This window comes from Apteryx mantelli, chromosome 23 (genome assembly GCF_036417845.1).
Source record: "Apteryx mantelli isolate bAptMan1 chromosome 23, bAptMan1.hap1, whole genome shotgun sequence".
Taxonomy (NCBI): Eukaryota; Metazoa; Chordata; class Aves; order Apterygiformes; family Apterygidae; genus Apteryx; species Apteryx mantelli.
Window position 1 is genome coordinate 7,618,229 of NC_090000.1, and position 23,230 is coordinate 7,641,458.

General features: G+C 43.2%; 1 protein-coding gene across 1 annotated transcript in view; it reads left to right on the forward strand.

The window, feature by feature from the left end:
• Positions 1 to 23,230, forward strand: part of ARHGAP32 (Rho GTPase activating protein 32) — a 272,203-nt gene that overhangs the window by 239,843 nt on the left and 9,130 nt on the right. The window contains exons 15-20 of the mRNA XM_067309997.1: positions 12,203 to 12,305; positions 15,447 to 15,591; positions 16,348 to 16,430; positions 19,006 to 19,113; positions 20,333 to 20,478; positions 22,780 to 22,981. Coding sequence (XP_067166098.1) covers positions 12,203 to 12,305; positions 15,447 to 15,591; positions 16,348 to 16,430; positions 19,006 to 19,113; positions 20,333 to 20,478; positions 22,780 to 22,981 — 787 coding nt within the window. The remainder of the gene's footprint in view (positions 1 to 12,202; positions 12,306 to 15,446; positions 15,592 to 16,347; positions 16,431 to 19,005; positions 19,114 to 20,332; positions 20,479 to 22,779; positions 22,982 to 23,230) is intronic.

Below are 23,230 nucleotides of genomic sequence, written 5' to 3' on the forward strand. Positions count from 1 at the left end.
ATTCATGTTGGGGATTGCAGTGATCATTGGGCTGGCAACTGTGGGCAGGTAGTGTCGGGGGGGGCATTTTTTTTTTTTCTGGTTTGTAGTAAACTAATGCCTTGAGCCCTCGAAACAATGATGGGGCCCTTTTGTGGAAGGAGTTATACCTCCATGTGCTGTGAAACAGTCCTTCCCCAAAGGCCCTTGTAGACAAGAGAGCAGAATGAGAGGAAGGAAGTGTCATTGCAGTGTTTTTCAGGTGAGGATCTGAGTCACAGGAAGATGGGAGGATAATATTTTCAAAATTATCTGTGTTCTAAGCTGCTTCTGAAAATGGGCATTAGGAGCCACAGTAAATCATGCTGAAAGGTGATGGGATTTAGGTCCTAATTACTTTGCCAAGAGTCAACCAGGAAGGTTGTGCAAGATTTGAGATTAGGACTCCATCCGTCGTCATCTTGGCACATTGTCTTAGGGGGTGATGATCAGGGCAGTCTGGAGATGGCCTGTGTAGCTCAGATACCGGTATCTGTCTAAATGGAGTTCAGACCTCTCTGGGCCTGAGACCGTTCTTCTGGTTGCTGGAGCTCAGGCAACCCTGGCCTTTTCTGAGTCAGGGAATTAAGCGATTTGTCTGAGGTTATATGGAGAGCGGACAAAGGATTCAGAGCTGGAATCCAGGCTTACTGCTTACAGCCCTGATCGCTGGACCAGGCAGTTAGACACTGGCATGTTGTTTCCAATGGAAATAACAGCAGTCTGTCCTTTGTGTTTCTCTTCCGTGTCACATGTAAATAGTGAATAATGGGCCATCGCTTGCAGGAGTAAAATCAATTTTGAGATGATGGATTTTTGAGTTCCGTTTTTATTCTAAGTCTAGTAAAGGTTGTGATGATACTGCCTTTGAGTATGTTGGTTTACACAATACCCGTCCAGTCGGCTCCAGTCACCCAATGGAGCCTGCCTTAAGAGGCCCATCTCCATTTAATTTTAGTGTGTTATTCAGTTGTTGGCTCCTTTTAGGTTTTGAATACTTTTCCTGCCAATGAAGAGTTATTTGGAAGCAGACTAACCTCGGTAGGGAGTAGCTGTTTCTTCATCGCCTTGAGAGATGTTCCCAGTTGGTTCAGCCTTGCTGACACCTGCCATGCTAGTATGTTTTAAGCAGCTGCAAGATGCAGCAAATTCAGTGTAATTCCTGAGCAGTGAAGAGCCCTGGTTCCCTTTGTAGGTAGAGATGGAGAAACCTTTTTTCCTCTAAATTCCTCTCTAAAAAGAAAACAAATTGAACTTAAGTTTAGCTTGACCCCAATTAGAAAGAAGGTTGTGTTTGCTTAGTGTGGGAGTTGGTAAATGCTGCATTGCAGCATCTGTACCATGTCCTCATTTGTACCTCAGAATACTTCAAAATGGAGCTCTCCACAACTTGTGAATTAATGACAAATGCAGGAATCCACAGGGATGTGGTCAGTATAAACTTTGTGCGTGGGTGCACAGAGAGGCCAGCCGATCAGAAAACGGGGTTAGTTCTTGGCTGTGACTGCAAGAGCATGTGGCCAGGGTTATGACATGTAGCTCTCTTTCATCAGTTTTTCCAGTTTTGAAATGTATGGATAGAAAGCTTGTGTGTAAATGGCTGATAAAAATCAAGTCAGACAATCTGTTTTTACATGATTATATTGTAGACTAGCTGTAGTCCTAAAGCAGAGCGGTTCACCTGGAATCTTTTCATTCAGCGTTCTCTCTTTCGTGCTGCAACCTCTCGCACAGACAAAAGGCGATGGGAAATTTGGGTTGCGAGGGCTCTCAAGGTACAGCCGATAAATCCACCTTCGTGTGCTGGTGCTCTGCCGGCCTTGTACGTTTGTTCAAATGATGGATTGTTTTAGGCAAGGGACTGAGGTGGGCTGGATTCGGCTGCGCTGTGAATAGGGAGGCTGCTCGGTTGCAGACTGGTGTTGCGGTTGTGGTGTCGCTGTTTTGCTCGGAGCTCGCAGATGGGATGGGAGTGGGTTCGCACGCCAGGCAGCTGGGTCTGCCCCAGGGTCAGCGAGCCGGAGAAAAGCCACGTTGCTCTGCTGGGAACAGGAGAGCTGTGAGCTGCGGCAGATGAGGGAGTACTTCACAATGTACTTCATATACCAAGGCACAAATGCTGCTGGGGAAGATGTGCTGGAGTTGCCTGGCCTACAGGGGAATGAGGTATAAAATACTGGCAGTTCTTTTTCTGTGCTGAAGCTGTTCTTGCTGCCCTGAAGACACCTGGAAAAATGATCATCTCTCTCTTGGTGATTAGAGGGGAGTACATGCTAACCCTGGCATACCCTAAAATAGAGTGATCAGGTGCTTCATCTCGTGATGTAATCTGTGCAATGAATTCAGCTGTATTGATAGTGGATTTTGTGGACTAAAATGGCTTTTTATTTTTATTTTATTTTATTTTATTTTTTACCTCTTTATGCATTTGTTGTGATCAACTTCCATATCTGGAGAAATGGATTTAGAAATAGTATTAGGCTTTAATCCATGAGTTCCCCCTATCAAAGGATTGATAGCTCCTTTTCAGATTTGTCAGAATGCCTTTGGAATATACCAGTGATGTGTGATCAGCAGGAAGAGGAATTGCCTTTTTTGGCTGAAAAACTAAATGCTTGCGAAAGACAAAACTTCCTAACACACCTGACTCTCCCTCTCTGTCCTTCCTCTTCATCCCCAGCTCCCCAAATTCACTGTCAGGTATTGTGGACAAGCTGGGTAGGATTAAAGAAAAAGTAAAATGAAGGCAGAGTTTCTTCAGAACTGCATAGGAGATGAAATTACAGCAGATATATGATCTTGATCCTGCTATACAGCAGGCCCCAGCAACAGTCGTTCACAAGGGGTGGTTTTATTCTTTTATGCTGTTGATTAGGCTCTTCAGATAAGCTTCTTAACAGCACCTTGGGAAGCCGGGTGACACCACAGCATGTTCTGGGCTCTCTGGTGATATCCTTCCCTTCCAGTGGTCCCCTGGCTGGGTGAATTTAGTTGCTTTTGATGCTAACTTATTACAGACTTGGGTGTAGGAAGAATATCGTTACCAGAACAGAGTAACACAAGGAATGAGATCTCGGGCAACATCTTGGCAGGGAGCTATCTGTAAAAAATCTGGTTCCCCTTAGCTCAAGTTTAAGCTTTGTAATCTATATGTCATCTCTTTGGTTTCCAATATGTATTTGAGGAGTCCCTTTTATTAGCTAATTATTTTAGTTATAATAAATATCTAACTGTCTGGCTTTGGATCTTTGCCGTCTCTGAAGAAAGCCTTGATTTGGAATTCAGGACAGCTGAGTATTACTTTTTTTATTTTAGTTTTTCTTGATGTTTCAACTCTTAGAGGGTGAATTAGCACAGTTTCCACTCTCTTTCTCATCCTTTGAGAACAAAGTTGCAAACAAGAAGTAAAGCAAACTTCACTGAAAAGCTAGTAGAAAGCTATAAATATTTACAAATAAGTGTTACTTTTTTCCCTTCCTCTCTTTAAATTCTATTTTTTTTAAATATAAACACAGAGAGACCCAGAACTCCAAGAACTTCCAATTCATCCAAGTTCTGAAGGCCCCGGTGGAATCCCCGCTCAGGTTGTCCTTAATCGCCAGCTGCTTTGATCCAAGATTTTTGCTTCAGAGAGACTTTCTACATTTACAGAGCTTCCATCAGAAATAGATCCTCCAACTTGACCTGGGCCCACTATAATTCAAATAGCAAATAATAATCACATTCAAGCGTAGTAATCCCAGAGTTTAGTTCCCAAAGTATTCGTGGAACTGTTATGACTTGAATGCTGGCAACACATCAGTAGATTTGTTTAAGCAATAACTTCTTGTTCTTATACAAAGGTTTATTGAAGTGCTACCCAGAAAAGGTAGATTGTGTGTGTTAAATATTTCACTTGGATCAGAATTATGAAATTGGCCACAGTCACTACCGTGGGCTGAGGTGAATGCTGGCTATGGGTGAGGCTAAAGCTCTACGTTAGATACGTTCGTTCCATGAATGGACACTTGGGCTTTGTCCTGCTTTTAATAGGTATTTTCTGCGTATCCAAGCTGAAAAGTTTGAATGTGAACTAAAAAGTTTCAAACCTCCAAATAGGTTCCAATCTGGTATCCTGCCTTCAGTTCTGTCTCTCTCTTAAGGCATGTATATGCCAAAAGGAGCTGACGATTAGGACGTATTTCTGAAAAGATTTGTTTCCATTTCCCTTTTCTGTTAAGACACTTCTTGGGGGACTTTGGGCAAGTCCCTTATAGTAGGATTCATCTCCTTTAATCTTAATCATTTAATAATTAGTTGTGTAAGTCTAAAATCAATTACCTTTGCTCCTTAGTCCATTAAAGGAGACTGGTATGTCTGAAGGGCGATTCACCCCGTCTACCCTAAAATAGATGTAAAAAACAGCGGATCCTAACTTCCCCATCGGCACAGCAGGAAAAACAGTGAGTGCTTACTTATCCAATAAATTTTGTAGTGCCCTCACAATATTTGGGGAAAGAGAGCCGTAAATAAAACATATGGCAAGTGCAGGATTTCTATACTGGGCTACAGCTTGCAAATTGGTAGGTTTATTTGGTATTTCCTGATAAGCCTACTTAATGCAGATATTGATGATATTGGAAATCTTCTTGTTCTGCCTCCTTTAAGAGTATTTTTGTGTGTGGTATGGTCCTATTGAGAAATATAAAACTAATTCTGTAGTAAATGTCTGCTTACTGTAAAAGGGTTGATTCTGCACTGGAACATTTTGTTCACTTAATGTGAAGTTGTAACTGGACTCAGTTGTAACTCAGTTCTGAGGGCAGCAGTTTTATAGATAGGGAGGATATGGTTTAACATCAGTACATTTTTTCCTCTACTTGAAACTTGTTAAGTTCATTATATGTTTCATGCCACAGAGATGGCACCTCCTCCCGAGGTGATTTGTTTTGTGCTTGAAAAATCATTACTAATAAGTGAGGATTTGACACATACTGTTAGTGATTTACCTTGTGCATTCCAGCCCATACTTAATCATACCTGTTTCTTATGATTCTTTATCATTTCTTGCCTGTTTTACTGTAAGCAGCGAAGAAATACTGTCCTATCTCAACACTTTTACTTGCACTTGAGTTGATTTTTGCCACAGTTTTGCGCAAATAATGTAAACTGGAAAGAAGCGGTTGTAAAGTTGCATTACGGGGCAGTAATTCAGGAGGGCTGTTGTGACGTGACGCCCCTTTGAGCTTACAGGTTCTGATGTCAGCCGGGCCCTTGCATTCCTGCTGCTGTCCTGCTGGCTATCATTCTATTTGGCTAGCTTTTTTTGTTTTGTTTTGTTTTTTTTACTTCAGATGATTGAATAAATCTTGGAACCTGGTAGCCTCAGACATGCCAAAACCAGTTTCCTTCTCACTTTTCATAATTTGTAGTGGGGTTTTTTGTTAAAAACCATCTGTAAAGGACTTGAGCAGTCAAAGGGGTAAGCTGTAGTCAGAGTTGTGGCCTGTTTGCTGGGAGCCGGGCAGTCCTGAGCTCAAACCCCATCTCTCACACACCTTTTGTGGCCTCGGGGAACTTGCTTGACATCTGTGCTTCCATCTCCACTTTTGGAAATTTGGATTAATAGTGCATATCTGCCTCCAAGGTGCTACAAGGGTAAACTTCTAATGTTTGCAGAGGTTAAGAACATAATATAAACATTGGGTAGTATTTATTCAAGTATTAATACAGGTCGGCATGCTAGATCCAGAGTAGCCTTGTAAATGGTTGATACTGTCTATAGCAAAACTGTAAATCTGTGTGCATCTCCTACATTTATTTTGTTCCTTAGCTGTGTTTGCATAATTTCACAAACCTATATATGTTAGACGTTTAGAAACTAAAAGGTGCCTAATTCACTCGATTGCTTCTGTAAATCATGAAGTCCGTGGGATTTAGGTGCCTTTAACATCAAAGATGAATCCAGCAATCAGTTTAAACACAAAACAGCAATGACTAGCTGACCCAAAGTTCAGATGACTGGAGAATATTCTGCCTTCTGCAGATGAGTTCACTGGTACACGAACTCGTGGAAAACGTGAGTCAATACTTTAAAAGGCCAACAGTTTTGAGCTATTTGGGGCAAATTTCCAAACTTAACAGGCTCTTTTATTGCTTCACCATCTGCCCTCTGAATTGCTGGAACTCGAGATTACTGGGTATGGGTTAGCATTACAAAGAGGTACAGGGCGTCCCAGCGGAGAATTGCTTGTCTGGGGGGAAGCAGTTGCAGAAAGGGAGACCTGAGAAGGCAACACAAGCTCTTGCAGTTAAGAAAAGAGACAATTTCCCTCTCCCCTCCTTTTTACCCTGTCTACAGCTGTGAGAAGAGAAATTCCTTATGCCTGAGTGACCTGGAGGACAGCAGGGAGTTGATAATTAATTTGCATTTCGAAACACTGCAGCTGTAGGAAGAGCAAACATGAGAAGAAATGTTGCAGGCTGTACAAGTATTGCTTGTGCTCTTGCCCCTCGCTCCACTCTTAAAGTGGATATTTTTTCCCCTCTTAATTTATTGTAGTGAATTTAATGCTCTGAACAGATAACACCAATATACACTCTAAACATGAATGAATTACTAGTATATTTTTTCCAGTCGTGGATATGTTTATTTGTTTTTTCTTAAAAGCGAAAAAGCAAACTCCAGAGAGTTAGCTGGATACAATCTTGGACATGGATGCACTATAAAGGCTGCATTCTTTGAACTACAGTAAAAGTAAGCATGGTATATGTAGCACTTGCACGACTCAAGGGCTGTAGTGTCCTAGTATAGACATACCCAGCAGCATCAAGAATGTCGCTGATGTTGCGGGGACTTAAAGCATGTGGATAACTACGTTTCTAGGTTGATGCAACACGGTGGGATTTATGTTTCTGAAACGTGGACCTTGTACTTTGTTTTTACACGATTTCTGGCTAAGCTACCGTAACTAAAAAAGACAGTCCAGTCTTAAAAAGCAGAGTCCAGTGCCAGAGGCTGATTCCATAAATGGGCACTGCATGGTATCTGTGCTTGTAGTTGACTCATGTTTTATGACCTCCTTTCCCGTTATCTGTTTTACAGTACAAAAGTCACACTTTCAAATAAAAATGTTGCATGCTACCAGGAAATAGTGCAGCTGGCTTGGACTTTAACTCCTCAGCAACATAAATAATTTTAATGTGGGTCACTTCTTGAAAACTGAGAACATCTTGAAGGAAGTTCAGTTTTGCTTGGTGCTGTATATCTCTCTTAATCCTGGTGGTTCAAACTTTAGGACATAGATTTAGGAGTGAACCTTAGGCAAGAGTCTTCTAAAGTCAGATTTTTCTGAATAGGCAGGAGATGGTGGGGGCTGTGTGCTTATAAAATGTCATGTGCAGGCTGCTTCCTGGGTAGTGCAGAGGGTGCCCCTGACAGAATGGGGCAATAAAAAGGAAGTCATTAACCTCTTAAAGTCTCGTGCTGATTTACAAGAACTTCTTGTCTTTCTTGTGCTGTAAGGTGGAGGGAGGATTCTCAGAAATGAGTAGTTTGAAATGAGGGAGGCCCAATCAGCTGAGAAGCAGAGATGAATTTAAAAAAAAAAAAAGCCATGGTAATGTGAGATTTGGGCCTGGTTTTTCTAATTTAAAGTTCGTAGAAAAATTTATAGTGTAAAATATTATTATAGGGGTTTTTTTTTTTACTGTTTTTAACAAATAATTGTACATTTCTTTGCAAAACTGAGCTAAAAGTAGGAGGCAGAATGACTGGGTTTAAAGAACAGAAGTATTCCTTCTGATGGAGATACTCATTGTTCAGTTCTTACATAATCATTTGTTCATATGGTACGGGAGATAGGATTTATTTGGCGAGCTTCAGATGTCTACAACTTGGTCGTCAAAGTCTCAGCTAGTCATGGAGGCTGGAGAAACAGGCACCTCCGCAGTGCAGTTCATACTGTTTATATTGCATGTTGTCGGGACACCTTATCCTCTGCATGTACCTGTCTTTCCTCACTCTTTATAAAGGCACCCTGGACAATTAAGAGTGACCTGCCTCCCACCTCAGCTTCCTCCTGTGGCTCAAAACATATCCATTAACCTCCTATTATAGTGCTTCATGCAGGGTTGTTTTTTTTTTTTTTTTCCATATTCTTCCTAAGTATCCTTGGAACAGCCCAAGTTGCTACCTTTGCTTAGGTGGTTCGATGTAGCACATAGGGCAGTTTATTTCATATTCCTTGTTCCTGTTGGACTGGTGCTTTAGCTTTCTGCGTTTGTTTGCTATGTTTGGAATTCAGCTGAGCAGCTGCATTTCAACGTGATATGGTCCATTAACCAGCCAAAAGGCCTGGCTTATGTGGCGGTTCACCTTATTGCTGTAATATTGTGAAAACGAACTGCTGGAGGGGAGCTTGATGGGAGGCCTCATTCCCCAGGCTGAACAAATAGTTCTGATTCCAGTAATGTGCTAAAAAAATGAAAAATAAAAATAAAAAACTCCCCGAACCCAGGGTGGGAATGTTTCAAAAGATTAAAAAGGAAAAAAATAAAGGCAAGATTACAGGAGAGGAAAAGTGCCTGATTTAAAGACAAATTGAAATGTTCTTGAGAATGAAAACCATAAAACGGGAAAGAATTAACCAGTTCATTCAGTGAGCTAAAGTCTACAAATGAGCCCTAGGAGATGCAATAAACCTTTCAAACCAGCTGAGAGATGCTCAGGAATGAGCTGAAAAAACTCCTTTAGCCACTATGGTGATCAAATATGCGAGGGTTTTCCTTTGCTAGTGCATCCGCATTTCCAGCCTTTTGCACTTTGATTCCCAGAACTACCTGTTGTTTGACACAGTGAAGGGAGGCAGTGAGGGATGGAAAGAAGGTGATTGATTTTGCAACAGGAGGTGTGTACGGTGCTCAGCTTCTCCTTGAGAGGTAGGTGTTTAAACATAGCAACTGTCAGTGGATTTTAGCAACCTGCAGCTGAGTCAGTGACTTCATTGCAGAGAGATTAGCTGGAGTCAGTGGTTCAAGATGATATTGCTCAGAAAAAGAATAAAAACAGTGCATATTAATTAGCGCACTATACATTATTTGCCTGGGAGCGTGGAACTGGAAAGGACTGTGTACTAAGGTTAATAAACACAGAGACACCAATCCTGGACAAAGACGCTTCCTGAGCAGGGGATAGCTGGGGACTCAAAGAATATTCTGTGCAAGTGTCACTGTATCCTCGTTCTCTTTTTGTGTCTCTTCCATATACAGGTAGAGGGCTTGGGATTCAAAGGGAAGAGGGGGATTAAATGCACATGTAATAATCAAGTGTCATGCTTGTTCAAAAATTAGAAGAATCAAATTATCCTTCCAGCAAAGGGCCTTCAAGTATGATTGTGGCCCTTCTTGTAATTTAGTCACTTCTCCAACCATGCAGAATTCCCTTAAAACATCTGTAGTGCTGGAATAATATATTTAGCTTAAAGAACAGACATCCTGGTAACCAAATTAGAAAATAAAACACGGAGAACAAGCTTGCTAGAGTTGTTTCAGTGTATGTTAATTCTTTAACTATGCCTGGGATCTTCAATGGCAAATAAGCCAGTTTAGGAAGTGTATTGTTGTTGCTACATCCCACCCCTTCTCCCTTGACCTGATTCACATTTGCACAACAGGTTGCTGTTCAGATGAATGTCACATAAATGTGACCATTCTTAGCATGTTGTTTACACAGCTAGATAAACCCCAGAAGCGTAAGGCCTTGGAAACGTGCAGAGTTTGTTCCCTATGGCATAGTCCTTCAATTAGGAAGCAGAGGCAGGTGTTCTAGCTGTGTCCATGGTATGCAGAGAAAGAGGAGAGCTGGCTGCGTAGGCTCCCCCCACGCAGTGCGTGCACCACCTTTCTCACATGCTATCAGCCTCCCCTAGAGAACCACGGTAAGAACTAGGCAGGCGGGGAATGCGCTATTATTAATTGCTTTCTTTCAATGGGTGCTACTAATTTCAGCGTGTCAGCATTAAAACCTTGTCCTTTGTCTTCACTGCGATAGATGGTGCTGTTCTCACCTCTCTAGTTTGCAGTACCGGCGTGCAATATTGTCCCTGTAAGTTGACAGCAGGAATGGAATCATACAGTATGGCTACCCTCTTATCAAGTCCCTTCTCCCAGAACATAAGGTATCATTTGATCATGGAAAATATATCCTCTTCATTGTGTTGCTCCTAACACTGTAGTGCAGTGCAACATATTTTAGCGCTTTCTGGCAACTTCTTGAGTAATGTATAACTCCCTCCCTGTCTACTTTAAGCCTTAAAACTTTCTTCTTCAAGCTGTGTTGAATCTTTTGGCATAAAGGAGTAAGTGTTGTCCTTCAAGGGTGTTCTTTGAAACTATACTGGAATGTAGGAATGTCTGTTCTGCCTGCTCTTGGGTCTGCTCTGTTCTCAGACATTTAGCTTACGGTGTTGTGGATGACTGATTCGCATTTACCAACACGCTAAAGCTCTCCAAAGAGTGTGAATGGAGCACTCAGCAATGAGAAGCAGTTGCTTATCCTGGCTCAGATGCCTAAATGAGCGTTCTGTCTGGTTGATTCCTAATGCCGACAAGTGTGGTGCTACTCTGAGCCTAGAGCGGATACTGAGGTTTCCTTCTGCAAATGTCTTCTGGCTGTGTTATATGGAAGTTGAAATTTCCATTGCACCAACAGGGGAGAGCAGAAGGTAACTAACTCTGCTGTTTTTCTTTCCCAAAAAAGCACTTGGTTTCCAAGGCTCCTTCTATGACACTGCTTAATGTGTAAGCGTTCTGTTTGCCCAGCAGTCTGCACCTTGCTATGGAAAACAGTGGGAGAGACTGTAAATGCTAGTAGCACACAACTAGAGTCTAGCTGACTATGTTTTGACTCTCCCTCGATTCCTTAGGTCATCCTCTATCTCAGGTTCAGGGCCTAATCTAATATTGTTGGACCTACATGATTGATATGCCACACAGATTTACAGGTTTGGTTCTGTGCAGTACTCTAGCGCAGAACAGATGTGCCCTTAACCCAGGATGCATCCGCTGATTGCCAGGGAACCATTTAAAATGAGCCTTTTCTCTAGCTCTAGCTAGCGTTTTTGACTGTTTGCTGTAAGCCAAAAAAAAAGCAGTGAAGTTGTTGGGGAAGGGAAAGCATAGAGCATCTCGGTTCGGTGGCACTTAGAGGGGCAGACTGGCAGATGGCATTTGCTGCTTGATGTAAGGGGATTTGCCACATGGCCTGTTCAGAATCTGTCACATGGCAAATGGATAAGACCTGGCATCTAATGTAGTAATAAATCTAGATCATCATAGGAACTGTAGCAAAAAGGTGGTTGGCAGAGGAATCCACAAAGGTGTGAGCTTTTCCATGGAGATTTGGTGACGCTCAGAAAAGTTCAAGCCTAATTTTCTTTCTGTGTTCACAGCAGTTTTATCTCCCTATTACAAATAAAATGATTTGCTCCTCCTCAGACCAGTGAGGATGGACAGATAGCTCAGGCAGTGAATGTGCCATGGGGCTGAGAAGTCAACTGTAAGGAGTTAGTTGGTGAAGTGGCTTGAATATTGACTTGACACCTATTTATATCTTCCGGGCTTATTTTTTCCTTTCTGTCATACCCTGGTCTTTCTGCAGTTTCTGTGAGTGTGGTATGTTGTTTAGCTATCTAAATCCAGTCATGCTCTAACAGACATTGGGGATCAAATTAGCAGTTAAAAAAACTCAGCTGACCCTGGGGCAGAAAGTAGCATCTAACATTTATATTCACTTAAACCAAGCAGCGTAGGTGAATCCCATAGAGATCTGAAACCGAAGGAAGTCTTTTGGCCAACGAGAATGTATTTAGTCAGTTTTATAGCTCTTCTGGATACTGGATTTAACACCACAGCTCTTGTGGGAGTTGTGATGGATGTACATTGTCTCTGCTTGAACAGCGCAGACTTTTTCCAAACTGATCCACCATTCTCCATTGCATCCTATCTTGGCATTTCTTTAAAGCAAAGAGCACCTCTGACCAGTTTCACCACCAACTCCTGCAGTTACATCTCCTACGAGCTTTCTCCTCTAAGGAGGAACTAAAGCAGTAACACAGTTGTGCTCAGTTTATGGGACCTGACAAGACTGCAGCCTGGGCTAGGACTTACTGGCACGCTCAACTAACTAATGACACTTTTTCTTTAGTCCCCCAGGTCCTCAAGAGCTGCACTGAATTCATTGAGAAACATGGCATTGTGGATGGAATATATCGTCTGTCTGGGATCGCATCCAACATCCAGAAACTACGGTAAGGGCACTGCGTTTGACGAACGTGCTTGTATAGGATGGATGAGGCGTGTACTAGGTTTCGATGCCGTTCTTTCAGGAGCTCGCACAGCGGCAGCTGTGGGGCAGGCTGTTCCAGCAGCTCTGATGTGTGCGTGCAGTAGGTATCTAGTGGAAGGTATGTTAGGCCTGTCACTGTTTTGGAGGGTTCTTTTTAGAGGAACACAGCTGTTCAGTAGACTTCGTTTTGCAGGAAGTTTTCCTTCAGGATAGAGTAATGGAAGGCTCTAGGATTGTGAGGTCTCTGTGCTGTGAAATTTCATCCCTGATTTCTCTTGCTCTCAGAGCCCTTTTTTAGCAGCTGATATTTCTCCTTGCTGCTTTGGACTCCTGGCATATTAGGAACTAACTCATAACATGTAAAGAAGCACTTGCATAGGTCTTGGTGGGCGGTGTTGCCAGGCTGCATGGCTGTGCAGAGGAAGGCTAGGTGCGCGTCCTCCCCAGTGAGGAGCTATTCTCATCAAAATAAATGGTCTCCATCCTCCTGTGAAGCTGTTTTTCCTCCCATCATTTGGCACGCGTTTTTCTGTCGTGAAGAGCGCTAGCAGGCTGTTCCCCCAGCCTCGCAGAGCCGGCAAAGGGGTATTTTCTATACAAAGGGGTAGCTTTTTTGTACCGGGTATTCCCAAGTTAAAGTGACAGGTTTGAACCGGTACAGTTACTCTAGGAACCCTTGTGTGGATGTGCTTATTAGCCCTCTCATCACAGCAAGTAACGTTTTAAATCTGCTCCTAAGGCTGTGAGATGCAGACTCTGGAGACTAATTGTAGCTGTGCAAGAGGCTGTTGCCCACAACAGAGTCTGCAGAATAAAACATCAGTCCATACTTCAGTTACATTGCTTTACTTCCCCATTTTGACTTTTGCCGGACTATCCTTTCTAATCTCTCCGCTAGTCCATTTTTTCCCTGGGTGTTGCCAAAACCGGTTTTTCCTTTGATGTTCTCCCAAGGTGCTTTAAAAATGTTTTTCTAAAACTTTCATTGCATAATGCCCTGGTATAGTACAGAGAATGAAGTGACAGCCTATTTTTTAATTTTCTGAGATGTTACAAAGACGAAAGGAATGGTACATGGCATGAGTTGTAGTCACTGTTCCTGTTGTTCATTTAAATCACTACAGATTTTCCTAAGTGTTTGAATAACATAGGACACATTGCATTGCTGCAGTTTCCAGCTATATAAACAGATCATTAAGCCCATTTCAAAGCTAGATCTGCAATAGCTTTATAAATCAGCAACTGTTCTTAATTTTCAAATTGGAGAAGAACCGAATCTCCCAGTTTTAAAGGGTTTTTGTTGGACAGAAAGTTATTTATTCCACATGGGAGAACTACTCCAAGACAAAGGTTGGCTCTTTAGTGGTGCAGTAGCTGCCTGTATTTGGCTATTGGGCAGAACAGAATGAGTGCTGAATTTGGTATGTTTAATCCTGTATTCTAGAGCTGGCTTTCTGGAGAGATTGTGAAGTTGAATTCCGCTACTAAAACAGTCTTCTTTTGGGGGTCAGAAGAAATAACATGTAGCTCTTAACAATCAGCATAGATGCACAAAGAGAAAAGACTGGACATAGGGCACCCTTTCTTCCCTCCATAGTCTGCTTCTGCAAGGCTAGATCTCTAACGTGGCTTGGGATTTGTTCCCAGAAAAAAGTACTGGAGTACCAGGGACAGCAAGGCGGGATATGGCTAGAAAATTTCAGTCAAGGCTCAGTTTATTTGTGTGGGGAGGATAATGTCAAAAGTGGGGTTTGGTGTCTTTCCCTGATCTCCCTTCTGCGTTCGCTCTTCTTCTATGGAGCCAAGTGCAGGAAATAAGTTTCTCTTCCAAATATGAGTAAGTAAGTGAGTGATGAGTCAGAACATGCCTGTGGGAGCGGTATATACTGAGGACTGTGGCTACAGGCAGTCGGTCCGTTTGGGAAAACAAAAACCTTTATTTCCTTTTTATGTGCTGTCTTTGGGATGAGGAACTGGGACTGTTCACTTGTCTGTCGTCTCCATGCAGAGGTTCTTAGGAGACCTCTCTGCCTCCTCCTGTCTGGAATAGTACAAACGGCTTCCCTAAGATAGCCGCCTTGGCCAGGGGAAGAAGGAGCCCCTGTCTGTTCTTGTAAGAAGGGATGTACACTTGACTGCAGAGGTTACAAAGCACGGTTTATATCTATCTCAGTGTCACAAATTGCCTGGCTTGGACAGGGGATGAGGCCAGGGATGTTGCCACCAAGCCCCCGATGTTGTGGTTGTAGTGTAGACAGGGTGACTCCCTGCGACAGCAGTCAGCAGTTTGGTTTACAGCTTAAAGACTGTTGTAGGGAAACCAAGCTTCAGATAGAGCAGCCGTGTTCGCGCAGCTCCCTGTGGCCTGACTCACCATGCAAGCCCCTCCAATCTTTCCTGTTAATTTGAAACAGCAATTTCCATGAGCATATTCCAGCAGTGAGCCAGCCTTGGCCTTCTAAGCTCAGCTTTTATTTCATAAACGTTTGTGATTTCGGTTTTTCTCTCTCTTTCTGAAAAACCACGGGAATGCTCAGGGCTTTTCTTCATGTGGTTCCTGGCTCTCCTGGTCCTGGGGCAGAGGCAGGCCCGGCTCACCAGCTTGGACCCAAGCACAGTCGTTTCCACGTGCAGCAGCTGGTCACCGGCACTGGTGTCCAGCGCTGCTTTAGCACTTCAGCTTCCAGGCCTTTGATATGCAAAACGGCTGCAGCTTTCATTCAGACCCGTGGGGACTCTTCCTCCAGGCAGCTCCCACTCAGCACCCCAGGGAGTTAACATTCAGATTGCCTCCAGGGTCTTAGAAAACGTTCTCCAAAGATTTTGTGAAGTGTGTCTGCCCCATTCCAGGAACAGTGATTTGCAGACTAGCCAATCCGATGTAAAACTAACTGAAAAATGCCTTACCAAAAAAAAAAAATTCTCATTTTGGAAAAATGCAAGCTAGCAGCACCACAACCGTGACTTGTGTGGCTTTGGCTACTAAATATTTATTTTTTTCTGTAAACCAGGTCCTTGCTTTTTCTGACTGTAATTTGTTATGGGTTTTTTTTCTTTCCTCCCTTTCAAACTCCTCTGCCCATCTTTCTGTTCTCATCTCCAGGCACGAGTTTGATTCTGAGCAGATCCCTGACTTAACAAAGGATATTTACATCCAAGATATCCACTGCGTGGGCTCCCTCTGCAAACTGTACTTCCGGGAACTGCCAAACCCTCTGCTTACGTATCAACTCTACGAAAAGTTCTCAGTAAGTACGAGGCAATGCTGTCTTTTGCGTGCTGCCTCCCTGGGGCTCTCAGCATGACCTGTGTGTCATCTACACCTGCCGGATAGACTGGAAAGGATCCAGCAGCCAGCCAAACCTGTCTTCCATACACCTTTCTTTGTTGAAATTTTGTTTAAGTTGGGGTTGTTATAGATACCCAGAGTGCACCTCTCCAAAATTACCAGTTTAACACCCACCCAGCTCGTGCTACCTGCATGCCAGGTTCCCAATTACTGTGAGCATCCTGCCATTTCAAAACTGGGAGCTGGGTGCCGCAGCGCCCCAGGTCCTTAGGTTTGCTCACAGCATGTATGTGCCTTTGTGCCATAGCCTACACTGTACTGATGCTACTTTTGGGGCTTCAGTGGAAGGAGCTCTTGTCTGGAGGTTATCTGGATATTAACAGTGCTTGTGGGAATTCCCCCACCTTTTGCCATTCCCAAGGATGTATCTAACAAACAGGCGTGGGCTTAGAAGCAAGTACTGCTTGGAGCTGAATGCCCACTGTAAGGAGTTGCTCTGTACAGTCAAGCTGTACTGGTCCGGACCTGGATTTACTTGGCCGTTACCAGATCAGCTGTGTGCCAGTCTGTCTCCAAAGACAGACATTTCTCGCAAGGTAGAGAGGCCAACGAACTGTCTCAATATTGCAGAGCTGTACATTGTCCATGTAGTTCAACATGCTGTGGTGGGCTTCTAGCCTTATTAGCATCTAACTCATTTACTGCATTGTTCCAGGATGCTGTTTCTGCTGCTACAGATGAAGAGCGGTTGGTTAAAATTCACGATGTCATTCAGCAGCTGCCCCCTCCTCACTACAGGTTTGTACAGGCTTTATTCTGTTAATAGCATTGTATGCCTAAACTTCAAGAGTGAGCTGATGCTGTTCCAGTTTTCCCTCTTCAGATAGCTGGATTTTGAGACTGCATTATTCCTGTATATATTAGAATGGTTTATGGCTGTATAAAGTTGATTTATATTTTAATTAGAGCAGTACCAAGACAAATACCATAAACCTTATGTACACCATCTTATTTGACTTCCTCTAGAAAGTATGCTGTAAAGAGGCAAGTACAAGCTTGTTATGTCAGAAAGGTCTGATATCACTAAGTAAATATTTATGGGGGGGGGGCAGAGAACAATACCCTCTGTAAGAATAGCATTAAAGGGAAATGTAGCAAAAAAAATATTTCAGGACTTTGGCATAAGTTGTTTAACTCCATCTTGGCAATAACCCCCATTGTTTTGTTTCACTCTGTATGACAGGCCCGAGTCTGTCAGTGCACAAATAGCAGCAGTGGTGTAAAAGCACTTCTCTTGTCTTAGGTACATTAAAAACAGGCAGGCTAGTTTAGATGCTTGGCTTGTTGCTTGCAGTACAGAGGTGACAGCCCTTAATAAAGTTGTATCTATTAACTTTCCTTATAATAGCAATAACAGTAATACCAATAAATAGCTACTGGTAATTATCAATTAATTGTCCACTAATTATCTATAATTAATAACAATTGTCATTAATATAAGTAAATAATTATAATTGTTAATACCAGCTGGTATTAATTAACAATTAATAACAATTGTCTATTAATCCTTAATTATAATGGTCTACTGCTGTCAAATAAGGGGGAAGCGACTTGAGGAGCACCTTTTCAGAAATAAACTATCTCCTGCGTCTGATTTTCTCTGGTGCAGTCCATGTTGTTCCTAAAATGGCCCTACCTAGGCTGGGACTTGAGGAGCACAGTTTGTTTCTGAGAATGTGCTCCTCAAGTCCCAGCCACAAGTCATTTTAGGAAAAAAACATGGACTGCACCGGAAAAAATCAGACACAGGAGATAGTTTATTTCTGAAAAGGTGCTCCTGCATCTGATTTTCTCCGGTGCAGTCCATGTTTTTTTTTCCTAAAATGGCCCTAGGCTGGGACTTGAGGAGCACAGTTTGTTTCTCAGAATGTGCTCCTCAAGTCCCAGCCTAGGGACGTTTTAGTGAAAATGTGGACTGCACCAGAGAAAATCAGACGCATGAGATAGTTTATTTCTGAAACGGTGCTCCTGTGTCTGACTTTCTCTGGTGCAGTCCACATTTTCCCTAAAATGACTCTTATCTTCATGGGGGCTTTCTACCTGGCCTAACTTGTTTAACTTAAGCAAGAGCATCTTGCTTCTGTGTGTCTGTCTTATTCTTAGACCAGTGAGGGGGCTTGAAACATATGTGGATACAAAATGGTTTATAGATTTAGGGGCAGAGTGATGCTGCAAGCACTCCCCCTGCTGCTGCTGCTGCGGCAGAGCTGGTGTCTCACTTAGGAGAGGTCTGCTTTGGAAAGGGAGGAAAAAAACAAAATAAAACACTTTATTGTTCTGCTAATCTTCCATGAGAGTTTCCATGCAGGTAGGTAACTGGTGCTTGACACGGTGGTGCTGGTTGCCGGGGTGTCCATCCATTTTGCTTCCAAGCAGAAATAGCTATGTTAGCCTTGCTTATCTGTGAAATTTTGAGCCTGTTCGGGTGTAGAACCCCCCCACCCCACTCGGCAATCCGCTCCCTTGCCGTGACGGGGGCGCGCAGTGAGACAGAGACAAGTCAGTGCTGCTGCTAAGCAACAGAGCGGAGGAGGATGCCTCAGCGTTTTCATTAGCATCTTGCGCTGGGGCTGGAATGAAGAGAGCTAGTCCCTTTGCCGTCCTCCTAGTGCTCGTCCTCAGCGTTGTTTAATATAAAAAAAGAGAAGCTTTAGTTAATGTGAACGCAAGCCTGTGAAGTTTAGCCTTCTATGTCTGTAACATAGCTGGAGGCAGCTATTTCCTAAGCTAGAATCAGAGGAATACTGACCTGATCTCGGTCTTTTCCAATAGGATTTGCTGGTTTTCTAAATCCTGGGGGGTGGTGCATATGTAAAATAGTCTCCACCTTACAATAGGGTACTATTCAAAGTCTTTCCCCCAAACCTGTGACAAGCATTGCAGCATGACCGAAATGCCATCAAATTTAGTGCAGTGGTTGTATTTCTCTTGCATAACAGTATAGCAAAGCAGCCCAGTGATGAATTTTCAGGGCTCGCTGCTTCTAGATCCTGCTGTGCTGGTGGCATTTAGATTATTCCTGTCCACCTCGTGGTTTTTGGATCCTGTCATTTGAATAAGAGCAGGTGCTTTGGCAGTCTTTTCCTTTAGCCTGGACAAATCAGGAGAGACTTCCCTCACCCCACCCCACCCCCCATTTAATTATTTGCTAAAGGCAACTTTATCATTGTTCTTAGGGTACATAGTTCAGCATTTTTTTTCCCCCCCGCAATCTCTCAAACCACAAGAAAATAATGAACTGTGGGTTTGCTTTGCAAATTGCAGCACGGCGTGCTAAGTGGTGCTGAACATTTGCCTATCTCTCCTTTTCCAGGACACTGGAGTTCCTAATGAGACACTTAGCTCGTCTAGCTGATTACTGCTCCATCACAAATATGCACACCAAGAACTTAGCGATTGTCTGGGCTCCCAACCTCCTAAGGTATTCCTTTCTTTTGTTTGTTTGCTCCCTCATTTGATTAAAAGGCTTATGTATAAAACCCTGTTTTAGCTAAGTAAATCGACAGACATACTCTCCAGAAAAAGGTAACTTTCAGCAGCCTGGAAGAACCACCTCTTTTTCCATTCACTGTGCTCATCTGTAAAATTTGTAAGAGACTTATTCCGAGCAAGGGTTTTGAGACTGACTGCTAAGCTCCTGCACTGATGATGCCAGTACCCTGCTGCTGTCAGTGGAACCGCATTAATACAGCCCAAGAGAGTGCTTTCAGATTATGCTTTCTCACCACAGTGCAGTTCCACAGACTGCAGTTCAGTGGTGCCAAGGAAGAAGCCTGGTCTATTTTCCTCCCCTTTCTAAATGATGCTTTTCTTTCTCCTGGTTAAATAAGACTGGTGTGTCCTTGGTCACCCAGGAAAACCTGTTCTGTGACATGGCTGATTTCCCAGTGCCTCAGTCTCTAGCGTCTAACATGACAGCTTCTGGCTGCAGAATTTGAGACTTAGGGGAATGATCTTGGATAAATCTGTCCCCTAAAATTTGATAGTTTAAAATTAATGGCGTAATTTTAAAATCTCACTTTAAAATAATAATAATCATTACCCTGACCTCTACTGTATCGATTCCTGGACTCCTTTGTTGCCAACCTGAGAAATCCAAGTTATAGTTTTCCCTGTGTGCAGTTAATGAGCTATTTTCTCCACCCACAAGCAATGAAAAGATCTCATTTGAGTCTGCTTTTGTGAGTACTGGGGTACTTGCTGAACAGGACCAGGTGGAGAGAGAAAATCACGTAGAATGCCATGGCGAGCTTCATACAATATCAGTGCGTTAAACTGCTGGCTTTCAGTGCATCTGCAAAGAAGTGAAACTGAGCTTTGTGCACTCTGGGCATGCAGTACACTTACCTCAGTCTGGACCCGCCACATGGCTGCTTTTCCTTCTAGACCCATGTGCTTCACTTGCTTATTTCGGTAGGAATCCAATCTGAAACCAAAATGCAGATATAAATCACTACAGCCAGCATGATCATTTGTATAATGCTTTGATGCGATTTAATCCCTTAACTGCTCCTCAAGTCTTGTTTGCCTGAGCAACCAGGCACAATAGCTCCCCAGATGCTGAATCCTTACCCAAAGTGAGCTCATCTTTCCACATTCTTCTAGCTGTTTGCATTTTCTTTAATCTGCCTTTTCTTTAGATCAAAGCAGATAGAGTCTGCCTGCTTCAGTGGAACAGCTGCCTTCATGGAGGTGAGAATCCAGTCGGTAGTCGTGGAATTCATCTTGAATCACGTAGACGTCCTCTTCAGTTCCAAACTCAGCTCGGTCATACGAGATGGAGCAGGTGCGTGTCTTCCTCAGTCAGCTTTACCTTGATCAAGAACAGTAGCAGACACTTAATGGAAACCTGAGCCTTCCCTGGGACCTTTGAGAATGTTTACAGGAAGAACAAGAGAAGAGATTTCCAGGGTATAATATTACAATTCGGCAAACATGACCTGGTTTTTGAGATTGCTCTCAATGCCTTTGATAGAAGCCAAGGATGCACTACAAAAGCAAACACCTTAATATCTGGCTGCTGCTCTTATGTCCTAGCATTGAAAAACAGTAATGAATCACTTAGAAATAAATAAAATAAATAAAAATAAATAAATAAATAAGGGGAGGGAGCAGGAGTAACAAAGTTTTAAAACCAGTATCAACTGATGTTCCTGCATGCTCATCCATTCAAGCTCCTCTTGCAGCACAGTACAACACATGACCTATCTTGCATTACCAGCAGCTTAGAACATAAATAGAAAGCTCTTGGTACTCTGCAAAGTTGACAATGAAAAATTTAGTCTTGCTCTTAATGGGAAATATTTTGACATCAGCTACTCTGATGTTACACAGCTCAGTCCGCATTGGTCTTACAGCTATCGCCCAACTCCCTCCTTGTGCCGCTGATTTGTGGCTTTAAGATGCAAGAAATGAACTGTGACATGTTTGTACCAGGCCCTGCAGCACTTGAAGCATCACTCAGCCCTCAGGCCTGGGACCTATAAATTCCTTTGAGTAACTGCTAACAGGCTGTACGTGTGCCTGTTCCACTGAAAACAAATGCAGCTGCACCAGGGAGAAAAAAAGTTTACTCCGTATGTTAGGTCAATAAACGCGCAGTCCGCAAGCCGCATTAAGCGTGCGCCATCTGCTTCGATACCTTGCCCTTCCAAGGAGACATGCCCAGTCAGTGCCGTTACCACTACCTGTAGAGTACAGATAGCTCTTTTCCAGTATATTTGCTGCTTCCCACTTCTCTACTAGCCCTACCTCTGCCTAGGACAGCGGAGTTGCTATCAGTCCAGCTTTTGTTCTTATAAGGAGGCAATTTTAAGTCAACAGGAGCCAGAGGTTAGCTTGGCTGAACGGTAACAGTCCTTTACAGAAGTGTTCCCAAACCACCACAAGCTGCTCTGCTGCTCTTCAGTGCCCACACCAGACTGAGCTCTGCCAGGGAAGATAAACATGCAGAGAATCTGAGCCAAGTAATTATCCAGGCTTAGACTGGACCGTGTAAATTCAGCTGTTTGATGAGCAGGTCCTTCACATTCAGTACGCTTTAGCACGGAACCGGGGGAGAGGGGTCAGGCTATTTCACAGCACATCAGCTAAGCTCAGGGATATCGTGCTAGAGCAAGGCAGCAGCACTTTCAATGCTTCCGGGAGCCTCTCTTTTTGAGCACAGCATCTTATCTGTGCCAAGCTATAAGAGGTGGGAATGGCACTCCCAAGCCTACTTTAAGCCATTCCAGGTAAGGCTGTTTCAAGGACAGCTGGAGTACTGTATCCATGATTCAGCCCAACCTTATCTCAGAGCATTTACAGCCGATGAGCACAGATGAGACTGCACATTTTATGTGGAACTGTGGTGCTAAAGGAATAACAGTAGGAATGGGTTCAACCAGGATGGTGGTGTGGAGGGATTAAATACTCCCCCGCCCCCTTACTCATGTGACAATAACCATACAAATACTCATAAAATAAAAGACAGCTCTTATAACAGACTCCTTATGCTCTTCTGTAGCAGCCTCCTCTACAACACAAACTGACTTACACATCTGGGCAACATCAACTACTTTCACAAAACTTAAATGTTTGCCTCCAAAAACAAAAGCAAGCTGTAAAAAGGCCAAGGGAAGACACACACCAAGATTCAGTTTACTATGTCCATCTGCAAGATTACTTTGAAGCAACTTAAGTCACACACGGTATTTCCTGTTGCACCACAAGCTAGAATCTGGGAATGGCTAACACCAAGGTTAAGAAGAAAACAGTCTCTTTCTTTACCGAGGTTTGCATGCAAATGAAGCTTAAATAAAAGTACATCAGTACAGGTTTCTGATCTACCTGGTTCCCCCCATACACACACTTTTTTTCTTTTTAAATACAGTGAGCCACTGTCAATCATGACTATTTTCTTTGTCATAAACATACCTCTGGCAAAAGTAATGGTTAAATTGATCATATCTGTCTTTTGCTGGGATATCAAAATCTTAGGGAAGGGGGGAAAACAGCATCTCTCTCCCCTAAACACACAGACTCTAAGCTTTGATTTCTGTGCTGCTGTTCCCTGATTCTCCCTCTGGTCTCTGGTTTTCCTTCACAGGGCACAGTTCTTTATCACGGCCCAAGTCTCTCTTGGTATCCTCTCCTTCCACAAAGCTGCTCACCCTGGAGGAAGCACAGGCACGGACACAAGCCCAGATCAACTCTCCCATCGTGGCAGACAGTAAATACATTGAAGTGGGAGAAGGCCCTGCCGCTTTACAGGGGAAATTCCACACGGTCATAGACTTTCCATCTGAAAGGTAGAGAGGAGTTTCCTTTCCAGCATGTGTTACAACTGGTTTTTTGATTACAGCAATTTGATCCCCAGGGAACTTGCTTGCACTGACTGTAATCATACCTGGGATATTGTAACCAGTTTTCCACTCCCTTTGGACTCTGTGAGGATTCAACTTACTTTTATTGTCAGTGGGCTTAGCTTAGCTACATAACTTTTGTGCCATTCCCTCCCTTCTGACAGGGTTACCGTTAAATGTATAAAGCCATGCTGT